General features: G+C 39.2%; 1 protein-coding gene across 1 annotated transcript in view; it reads right to left on the bottom strand.

Annotated features, from left to right (window-relative positions):
* LOC128644180 (centrosomal protein of 152 kDa-like) overlaps nt 1-18,945 on the bottom strand; it is a gene marked incomplete at both ends in the record, with an annotated part of 84,823 nt that overhangs the window by 19,548 nt on the left and 46,330 nt on the right. Inside the window, 3 exons of the mRNA XM_053696881.1 lie at nt 5,074-5,164; nt 16,120-16,281; nt 16,966-17,086. Of these exons, the coding sequence (XP_053552856.1) occupies nt 5,074-5,164; nt 16,120-16,281; nt 16,966-17,086 (374 nt within the window). The remainder of the gene's footprint in view (nt 1-5,073; nt 5,165-16,119; nt 16,282-16,965; nt 17,087-18,945) is intronic.

Below are 18,945 nucleotides of genomic sequence, written 5' to 3' on the forward strand. Positions count from 1 at the left end.
TTTTTTTTTTTGTTTTTTTTTATGCTCCAGGCTACAGAGACAGAGACAAGGGTTTGTTCTCTTCTATCCCTTAAAAATATGATACAAACTATCTGGACTGTTGCAAAGGATATGGACATAAAGGGTGAGAAAAGATGTTGCTAAGGACAATGATTGACCACCCTCTTGTACAGAAACCAATTGATGCTCTGATTAAGGGAGATGACTATCACTGCGACTCCATTAGAGGAGGACGCAGGAGGGTTTATAATAATTGTTTATGTTGTCATCCGTAGCATAAAGACACTCTAGCTGTGATAAGTACTAATCAAAAGGTTATTAAGTAAGGTTAAAAAGAAACATTATTTACACTGCCTGTGTAGGTAATTATAATGTATTCTGTTATTAATGTATTGAAAGTTATTGTTTTTATGTTATGTTTGGGTCTGTTTACAATTGTTTATTGCCAGGGGATGCCAGTTAAAAATAGTGATGTGACCGAGAAGGTGCTAAGGTCAAGAGAAGAAGGTAGACTGAAGTTGTACGATGAGGGATGGGGCTTTTACTACACACTAGATATTCATAAACAGACAGAAAAGAGAGAACAGAGAAGGGGGAAGAAAGTGAATAATAATGGCGAATAACTTTGTGCTCATCTCGCATAACGCGAGAGGTCTCAATTCAGACATCAAAAGAAAGACGGCCATGTCACAGTACCTGAAAAATAAGGCTAAAATAATCTTTTTACAAGAGACGCACTTTGTAAAATCAACTATTCCCAAATTCTGGTCGCATCACTTCCCAACCCACTTTCATGCTACGGTAGAAACTAAGAAAAGGGGGGTGTCAATCTTGATACATAGATCATTAGATTTTGAACTAGATAAGGTGATAAGGGATAAGGAGGGACGATATGTGGTAGTCCAGGGAGCGATACAGGGCACGAAGGTAACGCTGTGCAATGTGTATGCCCCAAACGAATCACAGAATCTGTTCTTCTCGGGATTATCTACATTACTCACGCAGTGGTCACACACCAGATTAATAGTAGCTGGGGACTTTAATGTTAATATGTCTTCTTTTGGTGGACCGGAGACTTCAAAAATTTCAAGTAAACAACATAGACACAATAGTGTTATCAAGTCAATCCGGGGCTCTTTGGAGGAGCAGGGTCTGACCGATTCTTGGGAGGCTTTGGGTAACTCAACACACGACTACACTTACTATTCACCAGCCCATAAGACGTACACGACACTTGACTATATATTTGTCAGTCAGATTTTGGTTCCGAACTTGGTACAATCACAAACTCAAACTTGTGTATGGTCTGACCACTCACTGATACTCTTGGAACTGGCGGGATTAATACACTTCTCCAGACAAAGATCTTGGACTTATAACCCAACTCTGATGAGAGATCCCGAGATATTTGGTAGAATGCAAACAGCATTGTCTGAGTATTGGGAGGTAAACGAAAGATCAGTGGACAACCCGTTGGTGGTTTGGGCGGCTCACAAAGCTGTAGTGAGGGGACTATTGATAAAGGAAAAGGCACTGCAGACCAAAAAATTAACGGCACTAGCTAATACACTAACAAAGGAAATAGAACATTTAGAGATAGAACATCAACGTACATTATCTGAAAGAATATATAAGAGTCTGGTTTTAAAAAGAAGGGAGTTGGCAACCTTGTTAAATGATGCCTCAGTGAGAGCTGCTATGCGGTTGAAAGCTCACTACTTTGTGTTTGCAAACAAGCCGGATCGCTATCTGGCACATAAATTGAGGGAAAGGAATAAGTTCTTCTCAATTCCTAAGCTAATCACTCCAAGAGGGGGGATGACCACGAACCCGCAGGAAATAGCAGATAGCTTTGCGCAATTCTATGAACAACTGTATGATGGAAATAAGGTTGGGGGGAGTAACATAGATGCCCAGATGGCTGAGTTTCTCGACAAAGCCAATTTGAAAACTCTATCGGAGGTGGATCTAGAAAACCTCAATGCTAAAATTACCACAGGGGAGGTAGCGGGAGTAATCAAAGACTTAAAGGTGGGCAAGGCAGCGGGTCCGGACGGATTGATAGGGGAATATTATAAAATATTTAAGAAAGAACTGATGCCCCACCTAACCAATGTATGCAATGGGATTATGGAAGGCAGGGAGGTACCCCAAGAAATGCTCCAAGCAAAGATTATTGTTATTCCCAAAAGCGGTAAGAACGTAAAGTTATGTCAAAACTATAGGCCTATCTCCCTGATCAACCATGATATTAAAATCTTTGCTAAGATTATGGCCAATAGATTGAAGAAGATTTTGCCCACATTGATCCACCAAGATCAAGTGGGATTTATACAAGATAGGGAAGTGCCAGACAATGTAAGACGTACGCTCACTCTGTTAGATTATTTGAAGGCAACGGAAACTCCAGCTCTATTCCTGTCGTTAGACGCAGAAAAGGCGTTCGACAGGGTAGACTGGAAGTTCATGTTTCAGGTTCTAGAGGCAATGGGCTTTAAGGGGGCATTTACACAGGCGTTAGAGAGTATATACTCAAACCCGACGGCGGTAGTGGGGGCAGCGGGATATATATCAAGACACATAGACATTAAGAACGGAACGCGACAGGGCTGCCCATTGTCGCCTCTAATATTTGCAATATGTATTGAGCCGCTAGCAGCGAATATTAGGAACATGACAGAAATAAAAGGAGTACAAATAGGAGCGAATGAGTACAAAACTATGTTATTCGCAGATGATGTCTTGTTGACAATCACTAAACCGCTAAGCTCGCTACCATATCTATACAAGGTCCTGGGAGAGTACTCGGCGATCTCAGGGTACAAAATAAACTCTGACAAATGCGAGGCACTGGCGATTAAATTACCCCCACTCACTAAAAAAACAATTGAATTGAATTTTGCATTCACTTGGGCGCATAACTATATTACATATTTGGGGATCAGGATAGGAGACAATCTGACGGATTTGCATAAAAATAATTACACTCCCGTATATAAAGCTATTAGAAACGACCTGAGACGGTGGAGAAAGTGTCATTTTTCGTGGTATGGAAGACTTATGTCCATAAAAATGAATGTGCTTCCACGACTGATGTATCTGTTTAGGGCTATACCGATTAACATCCATTTACCGGACTTGAGGGACTTACAGACTGAGTTGCTGAAATTTTTAAGAGGGGATGGGAGACCGAGAATAGCTGCTAAGGTATTAACATTACATAGACAAGCAGGGGGAGTAGGACTGCCAAATTTAATAGAATACTATCAAGCCTCCAGGCTGGCGCAGACGGTTATCTTAGGTAAACAACAGAATGATTTGGTGTGGCCACAAGTAGAGGCAGCTATAATGGGATGTTCGAGAGCAGCAGATATTTTATGGGAACCCGAAAGAGGTAGGAAAACAAAGGAATATAGGTCACCAATAACGTTGGAAGCACTAAAACTATGGGAGGGAATTGCGAAGAAGATGCAATTGTGTAGACCGGAATCTCTACTGAGACCGGTTAGGTTCCTACTACCTATAGACCTAAGATTAGTTATAGATAAATGGGCAAACAAGGGTCTCTATAGGGTGGCTGACTTTCTTTCAGGTGTCAAAATGCTCACATTTAACTCCATTAGGGACCAAATAAACCCAGAGCAATTGCACTGGTTTATGTATCTTCAAATTAGCTCAGCTATAACATCATATCTGTCGCACAACCAAAATCAACAGCTCACAGAGTTGGAGAGAATGATAATGAGCCCTAATAGGGGGAAAAAAATTATTTCCAAAATATATATCTTAATTCAGAAAGCTACACGCGATCACAAATTAGCAATGACAGAGAGATGGGAAAGAGACTCAAGGGAGGAGTGGGGAGCAGATGAATGGAATGAGCTAGTATTGAACTCTTATAAGGGCCTGATTAGTGCGGACATGAAAGAAAACTGTTTAAAGGTGATGTTTAGATGGTATTTAACTCCCGAGAGGACAGCTCACTTCCACAGGGGATTTGATGGATTCTGCTATAGGGGTTGTAAAGTGACTGGCACATACAAGCACATGTGGTGGGACTGTCGGGAAGTTCAGCTACTATGGGGGAGACTATCCGAACTACTGAGCACATTGTTAGACGAGAGGGTGAAACTCACCATGACACAAGCCTTATTGCATGAAAAGGTGAAGCCATTTAATACGGCAATCAATAGGTTTATTAGAATTCTATGCACATGTTTAAGAATTTGCATTGCCAGGCATTGGAAGGTGGGAGCTCCCTCATGGCAGGAGGTGATGGGGAAAATTACTGAGACATATACAATGTCAGAGTTGGTGGCATGGTCACAGGGTCAGACAGAACAATTCCATAAGACTTGGTTCTATTGGATGCTAAAGAATGGGGGCTAAGAAAGACGGACTGTAAGGAGAAGATAAGGAGTCAGACTAACACGTAGAAACCTGTGTCCTGATTAAACAATTTGCCAGTAGTAGAGGGAGTAGAGGAAGCAAATGGTCATAATCACAACGAGAAACTCACTAGGTGTAATAGTATAATAATGGCATCTCCTGGTAGGGAGTGGGTGGGTCTGGGAGGGGGGGGGGGAGAGGGAAGATAGTTAAACTATAAGTACTTGGGGAGAGAGACTTATGTGGGCTGATGGATTCACAAAGACATAATGCTGTGAGATCTAGGTGATTTGAAATCTGTTTAAGCCTCATACTGTCACGACCTTAATAAGAACCCTGTTGTACAAAGATGGCATAGGGAAGAGTATTGTTTTGTTTATTGTTGTTGTAACCAAATAAAAAATATTTCAACATAATAAATCTATTTGTATTGTTCCTACCAGTTAGGTTTACAGCTAGAGTGCGATCTAGAATTTAAAATTTAAAAGGAAGTTCGGTTTTACATATTAAAAAAAACAAAAACTGTCAGATTTGCAAAGCATCTTCTGAATAAACAAAAGATTTAATCAGCTAAATATGAAGACATTTTGTTGACGCAAGACCTGTAAACTGGTTATTACCGTTTAATGCATAAACAAAAATGTAAATAAGCTTAGTGGAAATAAAGCAAGACTTTAAAGTTACCTTGGTGAATTTATTACTGCATTCGTATCTTCTAGTTTTTTTTGTAATTCGCTATTTTCTTTTCTCAAATTTTCTGTAATGGATTCATTTTCTAAAGGGGAAAAACACTGATTTAAAACTCATAAATTTATTACAGTTTATAATAATATTTTATAATCTCAGTTTAAAACCCCCCACAACAAATCATTTGCAAAATACAAAGCCCATTAGGAGCTTTGATGCATTGACCTTCATTTTAAATTAACACCAACAAAGTTAGAAGTGGAACACACATTTCTTCCCTAAGATATGGTGAGTCCACGGCTTCATCATTTACTGTTGGGAATATCACTCCTGGCCAGCAGGAGGAGGCAAGGAGCACCACAGGCAAGCTGCTAAGTATCACTCCCCTTCCCACAACCCCCAGTCATTCTCTTTGCCTTGGTGCATGGAGGAAGTGAAATTTTGGTGTCTGAAGAAAAACTGGATTCTTTCACTACAAGCAAGATGTTATCTAGTAGAAAGCCAGAGTAGGTTTACTCTGTACTTTCCCCTTTTTTAAGGATTGGGTATAGCTGTACTCCAAGTCAGTCTCTTCCGTAATGCAGTGATGGCTTTAAAGCAGTTAGGAACTTGTGAGGTGGGCCTCACTGCTTTTTCCCAACATGTTGCTGCCCTAGTATAGAAAGCCATAGTATGTTTACTCTGTTCTTTCTTTTTTTCCACAGGTCTCTGTGAGGAGTGGCTTCTTTTCATACCGGGTGGGCTGTCCTCCTGCCGGACAGCTAGTGGTGCAGTAAGTGCCTAATGTTTATCTTATGGGATAGAGTATGGCACTGAAGGGTTAAATACCGTCTGTACACATATGGGACTTCAATCCTGGGATCAGGATTCATGACAGGCAGGGAGCAGGCACTTTGGGCATGTGTATCAGACTAAAAATTATATTCCTGGAGGAAGGAGTTAATTTTTATTGGTGGCTCAGGGGTCAACTTTATTCAGATGCTTATGCCTTGCAGATAATCTGGTTGCACCTTCTTAGCAGAAACCCTATCTGTTTGCACTGTGAGGAAAAAAGACTTAATTGTTTTATGTTACAAGCCGCCTGTCATCTAGAAGGTGTTTTTTTTTTCTCTTACTGAGGCAGTCTATCGACTAGAAGCACGCACTTTCAGTTTAGTGGCGCAGCTTCTCAATCGATCATGTGACTTCCGGGGCTGTCCTTCCGATTTGAGTGTTGGAAGTCGCTAACAGGGATCGCAAATCTCTTTGTGCACAACTGGGGCAGATAAGCACCTCAGTCCTTGTGCTGAGGTGTAGAGGAGTCTCTTAATAAAAAATTAACAGTCAATTGAGAATTGTTTTCCAGTACTTGAGTAAAAAAATTTTGCTGAGGATTCAGATGCACAAAATTTTCTTAGATTGCCTGCTTACGGTAGTTTTAAAGGAACAGTACATAATTAAGTTCCTTTTACTTTGTTGCTAGAAAAATTATATTGTCATCATGGAGCAGAACCCTGCTCATACGGACAAGTGCCGACTTTGTTTAAATAATACAGTTGAACCTCCCTTGCAATTTTGTTCCTCATGTATAGAGAGAAACAAAAAGTCTATCTTTATGCTTTATAAACCTGAGCCACCAGTCTTCTCAGGTTGATGCTGTTTTTAGGTAATGCCACAGCTTTCTCCTCGGACGTCCCAAGCCTTAATGGCGTCACATGCAGTGCCCTGCAGTTCCTCTCAATCTCCTGGAGGAGTTTATTTGCAAGCAGAAATTGCTGCCCAGGTATCCTCTGCGGAATCTGCGGCATTAGCTGCCATCCCCATGCTACAGGGTAAATGCAAGAGGAAAAATAGAGATCTGATGAGGAAGATACGTCAGTAGCTTCTGAGGGTGAAATCTCAAATTCCGACAGTATAATTCCTTCATCTGATGCTGAAGTGGTATCCTTTAGATTTAAGCTTGAACACCTCAGTGTACCTTTAAAGAAGGTTTTAGCTACCTTGGATGACTCCAATAACTCTGTCGTTGTCAACCCTAAGAAGTCTAGTAAACTTAAAAAATACTTTGATGTTCCTTCCTCTGTAGGAGGTTTTTCCTGTGCCAGACCGTGTCATGGAGATTATAGCACAGGAATGGGAGAGGCCAGGGATACCTTTCTCCCCGTCTCTAAGAAGATGTTTCCTGTTGCCGACTCCTTTAAAGAGTCGGGCAAACTGTTCCTTTTTTTTTTTTTTTTTTTAACATTTCTTTATTCCAGCAGTATATGAAAACAATCAACAAAAAAAACAAAAAAAAACAAAGATAACATTAAACAGTTCACATATACATTTTCTATGCACCACGCAGGGTGTCTTTATAAAAATCATGACACATGCCTAAATATAACTCCAAGCAGGAGTTCGACCAAAGAGAAAAGATAAAGAAAAACCAAAAAAAACCCATATACCTAGATCTCATCCTGCTATAATCACATTATACCCTGAACTAAAGAGTTACATCTTTCCTTGTCTACTCTGCCTATCCTATATATGTATAAATTCTTAAAGGCCCTACATTCAGTGCGTAGATTTTTATATGTTTAATTGAAAATATAAATCAAAACTTTCTTTTTCTTTCTTTTTTTTTCCTTTAAAGAGAATCCACACATACTGTTGGAGTATTTTATATTTCATACACCCGCCATCACTAAAACACAAGAACAAAACAACACATAACAAATAAACACACAAAGAAAAAAAAAAAAAAAAATCAACCAAACCAAGAAAACTCACCACACCCCCGTCTCGCTGCCAAATCCCCCCACTCAACCAAACGGTTCCTAAAGTAGAAGGGGCCATTTCTACATTGGCTAAGAGAACTACAATTCCTATTAAGGATAGCTGCTCTTTTAAGGATCCGATTGACATGAAGCTGGAGGCTTATTTGAAGAAAAAATATGTTCATCGAGGTCTCCAATGGCAACCTGCAGTGTGTATTGCCACGGTGACAAGTGCGGCAGCCTATTGGTTTGACGCGTTGTCTGAATCTCTTCAGGAAGAGACTCCCTTTGAGGAGATTCAAGACAGGATTAAGGGTCTTAAGCTAGCTAATTATTTTATTACTGACGCTTCCCTGCAGGTTATTAAATTGGGGGTCGATGTTTCATCTAAATCCAAGCTTCTGGCTATTCCTTACAAGGGAAGGACCTTGTTTGGACCCGGTCTGACAGAAATTATTTCGGATAGCCACAAGATAAGAAAAATAGACTGAAAGGACGTCAGAGTAATTTTTCTTCCTTTTGTAATTTCAGAGGAAAGTCTTCCCTTCTTCTTCCAAGCAGTAAAAGTCCAAGTCGTCTTGGAAACACAGTCAGTCTTGGCACAAGGGGAAGCAATCAAAGAAACCCGCAGCCGACTCCAAATTAGCATTAAGGGTTTGCACCCAATCTGAGATCGGATAAAGTGTGGGGCATACTTTCTCAGTTTTCTCAAGCATGGATACGAGATGTCCCAGATCCCTGGGCTGTGGACATATTATGTCAGGGTTACAAATTGGAATTCAAGACCTTTCCTCCCAGGGGCAGGTTCCACCTCTCAAGATTATCTGTGGAACAGATAAAAAAAGAGGTGTTCTTGAAATGAGTTCAGGATCTTTCCTTCATTTCCTGAGAGTGATAGTTCCTGTCCCAGTACAGGAAAGGGAACTAGGGTTCTATTTCAATCTGTTCTAGGTTCACAAAAAAAAAAAAAAAAAAAAAAAAAAAAAAAAGAGGGAGCTTTCTGACCTATTCTAGACCTGAAGTGTCTAAGATTCTCAGAGTACCGTCCTTCAAGATGGAAACTATACGTTACATTCTTCCTTTAGTGCAAGAGGGTCAGTTCATGATGACCATAGAACTGAAGGATGCGTACCTTCATGTTCCCATTCACAGTGATCATCATACATTTCTGAGATTTGCCTTTCTGGACAAACACTTTCAGTTTGTGGCTCTTCCGTTTGGCCTTGCCACAGCTTCTAGAATTTTCTCAAAGGTTCTGGGGGTTTCTTGGCAGTGATCCGGTCTCAGGGAATTGCAGTGGAGACCTACCTGGACGGCATTTTAGTTCAGAGGCCTTCTTTTCAACAAGCAAAATCTCACAAAGATCTTGTTGTCTTTTCTTCGTTCCCAAGGATGGAAAGTGTATCTACAAGGGTAGTTTTCTTGGGGACCATAATAGATTCCCTATCAATGAAAATCTTTCTGACAGAGGTCAGAAAAGCCAAAATTCTTTCCTCTTCCTTCTCTCTACAGTCTACTGTTCAGCCATGGCTCAATGTATGGAGGTAATCTGTCTGATGGTGGCTTCCATGGACATCATTCCCTTTGCTCGTTTCCATTTGAGAGCTCTGAAGTTGTGCATGCTCAGACAATGGAACGGGGATCATGAGGATCTGTCTCAGATGACATATCTAGATTAGTCGACAAGAGACTCTCTCCAGTGGTGGTTTTCTCAGGAACATTCGTCTCAGGGCACATGCTTTCGGAGACCTTCCTGGGTGATTGTGACGACGGACGCCAGCCTGCTGGGCAGCAGTCTGGGACTCGTTAAAGGTGCAGGGACTTTGGACTCGGCCGGAGTCTGCTCTCCCCATCAAGATATTGGAGTTGAGAGCGATTTACAATGCTCTGATGGCTTGGCCTCAGTTGTCCTTAGCCCGGTTTATCAGGTTCCAGTCAGACAACATAACCTCAGTGGCTTACATCAACCACCAAGGAGGAACTCAGAGTTCCTTAGCGATGAAGGAGGTGGCTCGGATTGTTATGTGGGCGGAAGCTCACAATTGCTGTATCTGCCATTCACATTCCAGGAGTGGAAAACTGGGAAGCTTATTGCCTGAGCAGACAGACATTTCAACCCGGGGAGTGGGAACTCCATCCGGAGGTGTTTTCCAGTTTAACCTTCAAATGGGGGTGCTGGAGTTGGATCTGATGGCGTCTCAGGAAAATGCCAAGCTTCCAAGGTACAGTTCAAGGTCAAGAGATCCTCTGGCTGCACTGATAGATGCTCTGGCGGTCCCTTGGGATTTCAGGCTGGCATATCTGTTTCCTCTGTTTGCTCTCCTTCCACGAGTCATTGCTTATATCAAACAGGAGAGTGTCGGTGATTCTAATAGCCCCTGCATGGCCTCGCAGAATCTGGTATGCAGACCTAGTGGAGATGTCGTCTCTTCCACCTTGGAGACTGCCTCTGAGGAAGGACCTTCTGATTCAGGGTCCTTTCCTTCATCCAAATTTGAAGCTGACTGCTTGGAGATTGAACGTTTAGTTCTGTCTAAGCGTGGGTTTTCTGAGTCGTTCATTGAGACCATGATTCAGGCTTGCAAGCCTGTTACCAGAAAGATCTACCATGAGATATGGTGTAAATATCTTTATTGGTGTGAATCCAAGGGCTCAGGATTCCTAGGATTTTGTCCTTTCTATAGGAAGGTCTGGAGATGGGTTTGTCAGTCAGTACCCTGAAGGGTCAGATTTCTGCATTATCTATTTTGCTACTAAGCATCTGGTGGACGTGCCAGATGGGCAATCTTTTTGTCAGGACTTGGTCAGAATCAGGCCTGTCTAAGTCTGTTGCTCCTCCTTGGAGCCTTAACCTTGCTCTTAAAGTTTTGCAGCAGGCTCCGTTTGAGCCATTGCATTCCATAGATATTAAGTTGTTATCTTGGAAGGTTTTGTTTCTTATTGCTATCTCTTCTGCTCGGAGAGTCTCAGAACTCTCAGCTTTGCAGTGTGAATCGCCTTATCTTATCTTTCATGCCGATAATGCGGTTCTTCGTACTAAGTTAGGTTTTCATCCTAAAGTTGTTTAATATTTCTATCCGAATCAGGAAATTGTTGTTCCTTCTTTGTGTCCTAATCCTCCTCCTCACAAGGAACTTTAGTTGCACAACTTGGATGTTGTGCATGCTCTTAAATTCTATCTACAGGCGACAAAGGATTTTCGCCAGTCTTCTGCCCTGTTTGCTTATATTTCTCAGAGAAACAAAGGTCAAAAAGCTACTGCTACTTCTCTTTCTCTCTGGTTGAGAAGCATCATGTGTTTGGCTCATGAGACTGCTGGACAGCAGCCTCCTGAGAGAATTAGGGCTCATTCTACGAGAGCTGTTTCCTCTTCTTGGGCTTTCAAAAATGAAGCTTCTGTGCAACAGATTTGCAAGGCTGCAACTTGGTCCTCTTTACATACTTTTCCCAAATTTTATAAAAAATTTGATACTTTTGCCTCGGCTGAGGCCTCTTTTGGGGGAAAGGTTCTTCAAGCGGTGGTGCCTTCAGTTTAGGTCTACCCGTCTTCTCCCTCCCTATTCATCTGTGTCCTCTAGCTTGGGTATTGGCTCCCAACAGGAAATGATGAAGCCGTGGACTCACCATATCTTAGGAAAGAAAACAAAATTTATGCTTACCTGATAAATTTTTATTTCTGGATATGGTCCACATATATGGTCCACAGCCCCGCCCTTTATTTTAAGACAGTTATTTTTGTCTAAACCTCAGGCACCTCTACACCTTGTGTTATGCCTTTTTTCTAAATCTCCCTTCGATCGAATGACTGGGGGTTGTGGAAAGGGGAGTGATACTTAGCAGCTTAGCTGTGGTGCTCTTTGCCTCCTCCTGCTGGCCAGGAGTGATATTCCCAACAGTAAATGATGAAGCCGTGGACTCACCATATCCGGAAAGAAAGAAATTTATCAGGTAAGCATAAATTTTGTTTTTTACAGCCAGATCCACCATTGTCAAGAGCACATCAATATAATATATTCAAAATTCAACCAAGTGCATACATCCACTTGAATGAACACCAAAGATTAATTTTCTCTTATATATGCAGCAAAAAAATATTGCCTACAGTCACTTACGCCGTCATTATAAAATAAGTATCACATACAATATTGCCACATGCAACGTTAGAATCCAACATTAAAATTATAAATCTGCTTTATGCTGCAGTTCACTCATGCGTATCTCTTCATAATGGATTATAAAGCAGCTTGACAAATGTGTTCACCATCTACAAGCTTGGTTAAACATTTAGGAGCCAGATATGTTTCCGTATTCACAGTGTGTGAGATCATGCATAATGACAACTACATGGCATGGTAAAATTGATTTTGTTTCTTTCTTTTATGCCAAAACCTAAAGCATTAGGTATTTTCTTTGCCGTCATCTCTAAAAACCTTGGCACTGCTTAGATATTAACATATATTGGCCTACTGTTAAAAACAAAAAAAAACTTAAGATTATGTTTTTTTATTCTTTTTTTTTTTTTATGGGCAGCAAAAGAGCTAAATACTTTTTAGAGTAGGTTTTTTTTTTTTTTTTTTTTTTTTTATACATAGATTTCTTTTTTTGGGGAGGGGTCCAATGTTACAAGGGGGGGTGGTTTACGAAAAAGAGCCGATTCACTTTAGGGCAATTCCCTACAAAAGGCCCTTTTATGGGCTATATTTGTAGTTTAGTGTTAGAATAGTTTTTTATTTTGGGGTGGGTATTTTTTTTTTAGTAGGGTTTTAGAATAGGCATATTTATTATTTTTGGTAATTTATTTTTTCTAATGTTAGTTTTTTATATTTTGTAATATGTTTTTTTTTTTGGGGGGGTTAAATGTGGTTAGTTTTTTGCTTTTTTACAGACAAGTGTTTTTTGGTAAAGGTAAGGATAGTCTATTTTGGGTTAACTTAGGGGGTATTACATTAGGGGGTTTAGATTTTAGTGGGTTACTTTGCGGTAGGACTGTGGAGGCTGTCATGTCACTCAAAAGTGTGGAAACACTTACAGCTTTGGAGACAGGAGCTTTGCTAAGCGCAAATTGTGTGGGAAACAAGGTAGCTGTGGGAGAGTGTTGAGCCATCGCACAAACCCCGGGATGTATAAACCATAAAGCAGTGTTTTTGAGGGAACAAAATAGGCCAGCATCTGCATAACAATAAAGTAGGCAAGACAGGTGACATGGTGAGGATGACTCTAAAGAGGAGAGTGGTAAGCACCTTCAGCACCCCATCATAAAACATTTTGTGGGTTTTCACTCTAGGATGACGTCCAGGCAGCAGTCAAAGAAAGGTCAGCTGGTAACTGTCAGTGATGTTTATTTTGCCAGGCATGAGAGGGAGCTTTTAAAGCAGCTGATGGTGGTATTGGGACGCAAGGGCCTCCCTTCCTTCATGTGGTACTTTTAGCAGAAACGTAGTCACCTCAATATTGTTCCTGCACTTCAGTGTTGAAAAAGGAGTTGGCAAAGGCTGAACAGTATGTGCACTTTATCACTAATTGTATGGAGCACTCCTTGTGGCCATCATGTCTTCCTCTATTGGACAACCCACTGGTGGCAGCCTAGGGTGTATCAGGTGGATGTGGCTAGTGGTGGTGATGACTTTAAGAGTTAGGCCGTGAATATGTAGTCTTCACAACTATATAATGGTATAGTCTTCACAAATATGAGTGGTAGACCTAGTTCAATCCTAATTAAGTCGTGATCAGAGGAGTCAGTCTGCAATTCAAGAATACAGTTTTAATTAATACACAAATTAACTAAAATCACAGATCCATGATGTATATAAAAACAGTTAAAAACAATATAAAACAATGTGGTATAAAACAATAGCTACAAAGGTTCCAGCAAACAGTTTCGGCCTGGACTAAGGCCTTTATCAAGACTCTGATAAAAGCCTTAGTCCAGGCCGAAACGCGTTGACTATTCGCTGGTAAGCATATTTCTAATATTGATACGGTTTTTGGAACAATCTACACTATTGTTTTTTAAATCCTACAGCACAATTAAGGAAGTATATTGAGGAATTTGAGAGACAACTAGGACCTAGCACAGGGTTTCTCACCACCACCAAGGAAACAAGTTTGGCTTTTTCACTTTTTCATTGGATTTATATTACGGACTGTATTTTTCACTGCTTTATTTTTCACAGATTGACTTTTTGCATTAATCGTCCCATTTTTTTATTTTTAAATATTTTTGAATATGATTTTTCATTTTTGAATATTTGCACGTGCATTGCTTTTCACTTACTTTTGGACACTTATTAAAACATAAATTTCACCCAAGAGCCTCACAAAGACACTATCTGACTTATAATTTTGAGTATTAATTCAATTTTGAGTGTCGACTTTTATTTTTGTATCGAATAATCTGTGCACACCATATTATATAGCAAGTGGTTAACTCATAGGAGTGACACAATACATTGTAACAATAGAAGATAGTACAGCAACAGATTAATTTGAATTTGTAACAAGAGGTGGTACTGGTAGAATTGAGTATAGACCAGCCTCTTGTTTTTTTCTGTTTGCTGGAACCTTTATAGCTATTGTTTTATACCACATTGTTTTATATCATTTTTTAACTGTTTTTATATACATCATACATTTGTGTATTAATTAAAACTGTATTCTTGAATTGCAGACTGACACCTCTGATCACGACTTAATTAGTATTGAACCAGGTCTACCACTCATTATATATTTGTGACGACTATATAGTTGTGAAGACTACACATTTACGGTCTAACGCTTAAAGTCACCTCAGCCTTTTATTTAGGCGCTCTGCACACACACCATCTTATCTAATTCCACTTCTTGGCCAGCTAGGTGGCATTTGGTCAGAGCTAGAGGTGCATTTCTTCCTTGGCACTTAGTCTTGAATTCAACATTTTCACTCCTGATGATCATGCGCTATGGTTGTTTACTGCCCTATCCTTAGGAACAGAGATAGTCGCTGTGTCCACAATAGTTTTGGCTCGTCTCTTTCATAGCCTTCCTTAAAGGTATATTGCTGTGGCTTGTTCTTTATATAATCCTTCAGTATGGCTGCTGCTTCTGCTCTGTGGTTGTTAGTTACTACAAAATCCTTAGATGACAGCTAATAGAGTGTATGCACTGGTCCAAGAATTTCCCCTTTACAAATGGCATATGCTGCCTGGCCACAGTCGTTTCTTTTAGTCATGAATTCTGTTTGCTGCTTTGGTAAAATGTTATATTAGTGGATCAAAGGTATTGTGAATTACTGAAAAACCTCTTGAGTTTACCAAGAGCTGCTGTCTGGTGTTGGAGTTAACGATTCCAGCCATATAGTTGAGTTACAGGGAACCAAAAAATCCTTACTTGGTCCAAGAATTTCACCTCTACAAATAGCATATGCCCCTGGACCACAGATGTCCCCCTTAATAATGGATCTGGTTTGCTACTTGCCCATACCAATGTTCCTCCTAGACTCTACTGATGCTGCAATTGGTTCTAATAAATATATTATAAAATTCTTTAAAAAAATATAGTTATGAAAGTATGTTTGTTAGCATTGAAAGATATTTACATTCTTCAGTGTTTAAATTCTAGAATGTAAGATTTTTGCAATTATTTGTATTTTTGGTTCCCATTAGAAATAATGAGAACAAAATCAATTTTGTTAACAAGATTTGAACAAATATTCTGGCAAAACAAATGTCTACAAAAGTTTTTTTGCGAGTGGAGATCTCTACCTGTTTATAAAATATTACTTGTACTATATATGGAAACCATACATAATCTTATTATCCATGTTTAAGTGAACAAGAATATGAAAATAAGTCTCATAGTGCTCTCTTTTTGCTGCCCATATCCATTTTAAACATGGATTCCCTTATGCCATTGGAGTAATATTTTAGAAAGATTGAATCAATAGTAGGGATAGGTAAACCAAATATTACATATCGATGGCTGTTCCATTATACCTCATCGGCACATGATAGATTTGCGGCTTGCTGTATAGTGAAGCTATAACAGACCATTCAAACCAGTCCCCAAATAATTAAACATCATTCAAATGTTATATTTAATGGTCTATTTGTTACTCAAAATTTAGAAAGGACTCTTGAAGACAAATTAGCAAATGTACATAAAATATGATATTTTGTTCAAACAGATTACAAATAATAGGATGAGAAATATGAGATGTGTATAAATAAAAAAATAGAATAGATTACTTTAAATGTATACTAATAAAGAAATTTTTTATTTTTTTTTATTTTCTCCTAACAATAAAGAATTTCCACTGACAATAGCTAACCTCTAAATTTATCCGCTTTGAGCTTTTGTTCCTTGACAGCCTGTTGAAGGTGTCGGCATGCCTTGTCAAGTTTGTTTCGCAGTTCATGACATTCTTTCCTTGACTTTTCTAGCAGCTGGAAGCAATGCTCACAGCAAGGATATTCTGTGGTTCCATTTTTTCCTTTAAAGTAAAAGTTTCCGAAGATTACAAATTCCATTCATATAGGAAAACTTTACTTTTATATATACAGTATATATATATATATATAAGTGTTAGCATTTTTCTCTGCATGTGCATGTGAGGCATAACTAGATATTCTCAGTGCACCAGCATTTTATATACTATAGCTGCTCAGAGCGCCAGCCAACAATGAACAAATTGAGTCATTACTAGATGGTACAAGAACCTTAGGCTCTCTGGGCAAGTGCTGATTAAAATGCTGGTGCACGGTGCATACTTATACACACTTTTGAAACATTCATAGCTTTTATTAGAAGCAATTTTGCGAATACATTTATATTACAAAAAAAAAAAAAAAAGCTTCTATTCAAAACTGAAATGCATCCATGTGGATTCAAATTTTGGCTGGAATGGCTGCATTAACTGAAAGACTATTGAATGTTTTAAAAATAAAATAAAAAATAGATTTGTTTGATGCACAAGCATTGGGTCATGTTGCATTTCTTGAAAAAACAAGTAATCAAGAGAATTAAAAATAAATTGTGGAAACAAAGCATTCAAACATTGAAAAAACATTATTAAGGCTAGTGACATTATTTAATAAAATAGTGCAAAATTAGAAGTTTTGCTACACGTGATAAAATGTGATAAAATGGGAAAGTAAAAAAAATAAAAATCACATACCATGAGTGTTTTTTTCCAGACAGGTTACTTTTGTTCCTTTTATTAAAAGATCTCTGTTTGAGGCACTATCATATTCAGATGTGTTTGCTTTTAGATTCATTTGAGTCTCTTCATATTTCTGCTAATTAAAACAAACGCAACTATAAGGAAAGTCAGCTGAAAGTTGAGAGATTAAAAGGGATAGAGTATGTCATTTTAAGATACTTTTAAATTCACTTCTATTTTAAAATGTGCTTTGTTCTCTAGGTATCCCTTGTTGAAAAATAATACACATCCTACACTAGTGGGAGCTAGATGCAGACTGGTGCCTGCACACATTTGTCTTGTGATTGGCTAACTAGATGTGTTCAGCTAGCTGCCAGTAGTGCAATGCTGTTCCTTCAGCAAAGGATAACAAGAGAATGAAGCAAAATTGATAATAGAAGTAAATTGGGGTTTCCTGTCCCTTTAAAAACAAAATGTATGCTTACCTGAAAAATTTCTCTTTCATGATGGCAAACAAGCTTTGACTCAAATTGTATAGAATAACAAGGGTGGGGCTGAATATATCAAGTAAGCATACATTTTGTTTTCTTTCATTAGATGGTGTGAGTCAACAAGATCATTACATGTGGTGAAGAACATCAGACCAGCAAGAAATAGAGGGGACTAAACAGATAAGGCAGGTATGTTATTTAAGAGGCACAGCGGCCTACAGACTTTTCTGTCTAAATTACCTTGTTGCCAAATCGTAAAAATAGTAAAGGAAAGAGCAAGACAAAATAACCTGGTTAAGGGTCATAATTGGTTTTAAAAAAAAAGTGTCAGATGCATACATGAATTTACAGACTCCTGCTGGCTCCTGTTTACGTTACGTTATCTGCCTTTTCATTTGCAGAGAAGAGGGGGTTGGTCTTCTTGTTTTCCCCTTTCACTGGGTATCCCAGCCAAACTTCATCAATAGTGGTAAACTGGGAGCTACTAAGTAAGTTTTAAAAGGTTTTATAATGAATTTTTAGATCAGCATCTGTGCATATTCTTTATAGTAGTGTCTATTACATGCAGTTATACAAAAATTGGTGTACACTGTCCCTTTAAGCTGGTCCTGCTTTAGGCACGTATTATTTTTCCAACTAAAGTATTCAGTCGAATAATGTCCCATCTGTGGCTTTCATTTATCTCTCAAGGAGGAACCAATGACACCTACCAATGATAGAGGTTTCTTGCAACATCAGGCTGCCAGTAGACCTTCAATGCCTGATTTTAACAATACCTATCTGGGAAGTTAAGATCGAGTGAAGTGGTTTCTGCATTAGGAGGCATTCTGCTAGGTAGCGAGGTGTTGGGATTGACCAGAGATGGCTCTTATGGCTTCCTTCTTTTTTCACAAGTTTAGTCCCCAGGCTATGCAAATCATGTGTTCATGCTAATAGCCAGTGAGCTAAGAAGGGGCATTTTACTTATCTGTCAGAACCTTCATCAACTGTGCTTACCTCAGAGGAACATGATTGCTTTGAGCTCACAGGTCCATTTGAGGCAATGCAAACAGTGCCAAGGATCTCACAAGGAGCAGCCCACTCTAAAACATGATACTCTCAGATAAATCTGCATTTCAACAGGGATAGAAGTGACATCTGTAGACTGGGAGAAGATTTTCACAGCCTGGCTGAAACTTCTGTCTTCCCCTCTTGGGGTCTCAGAGTGATTAGAGAACCCCTATCAACAGAGTGTAGTCAGCCCTTCAGAATTCACTTCTCTCCATCATGGAGGCAAAACATTGACTGAGGCATTCTGGGATAGTAAGGACAATTAAAGCTCTGGAATGTAGGGGTGCTTTTGTCTCCTCCTAGTAGACTGCAGTGAAATGTAATGATCTTGTGGACTTTCACCATCTAATGAAAGTAAACAATATATAATGTAAGACTAAAAAATTAGATTAAATCTACTATAAACTAGTTATATATAAACTTTCACCACACTAAAGTGAAAGAAATAGTCTAT

This window comes from Bombina bombina, unplaced genomic scaffold (genome assembly GCF_027579735.1).
Source record: "Bombina bombina isolate aBomBom1 unplaced genomic scaffold, aBomBom1.pri scaffold_1156, whole genome shotgun sequence".
Classification (NCBI taxonomy): domain Eukaryota; kingdom Metazoa; phylum Chordata; class Amphibia; order Anura; family Bombinatoridae; genus Bombina; species Bombina bombina.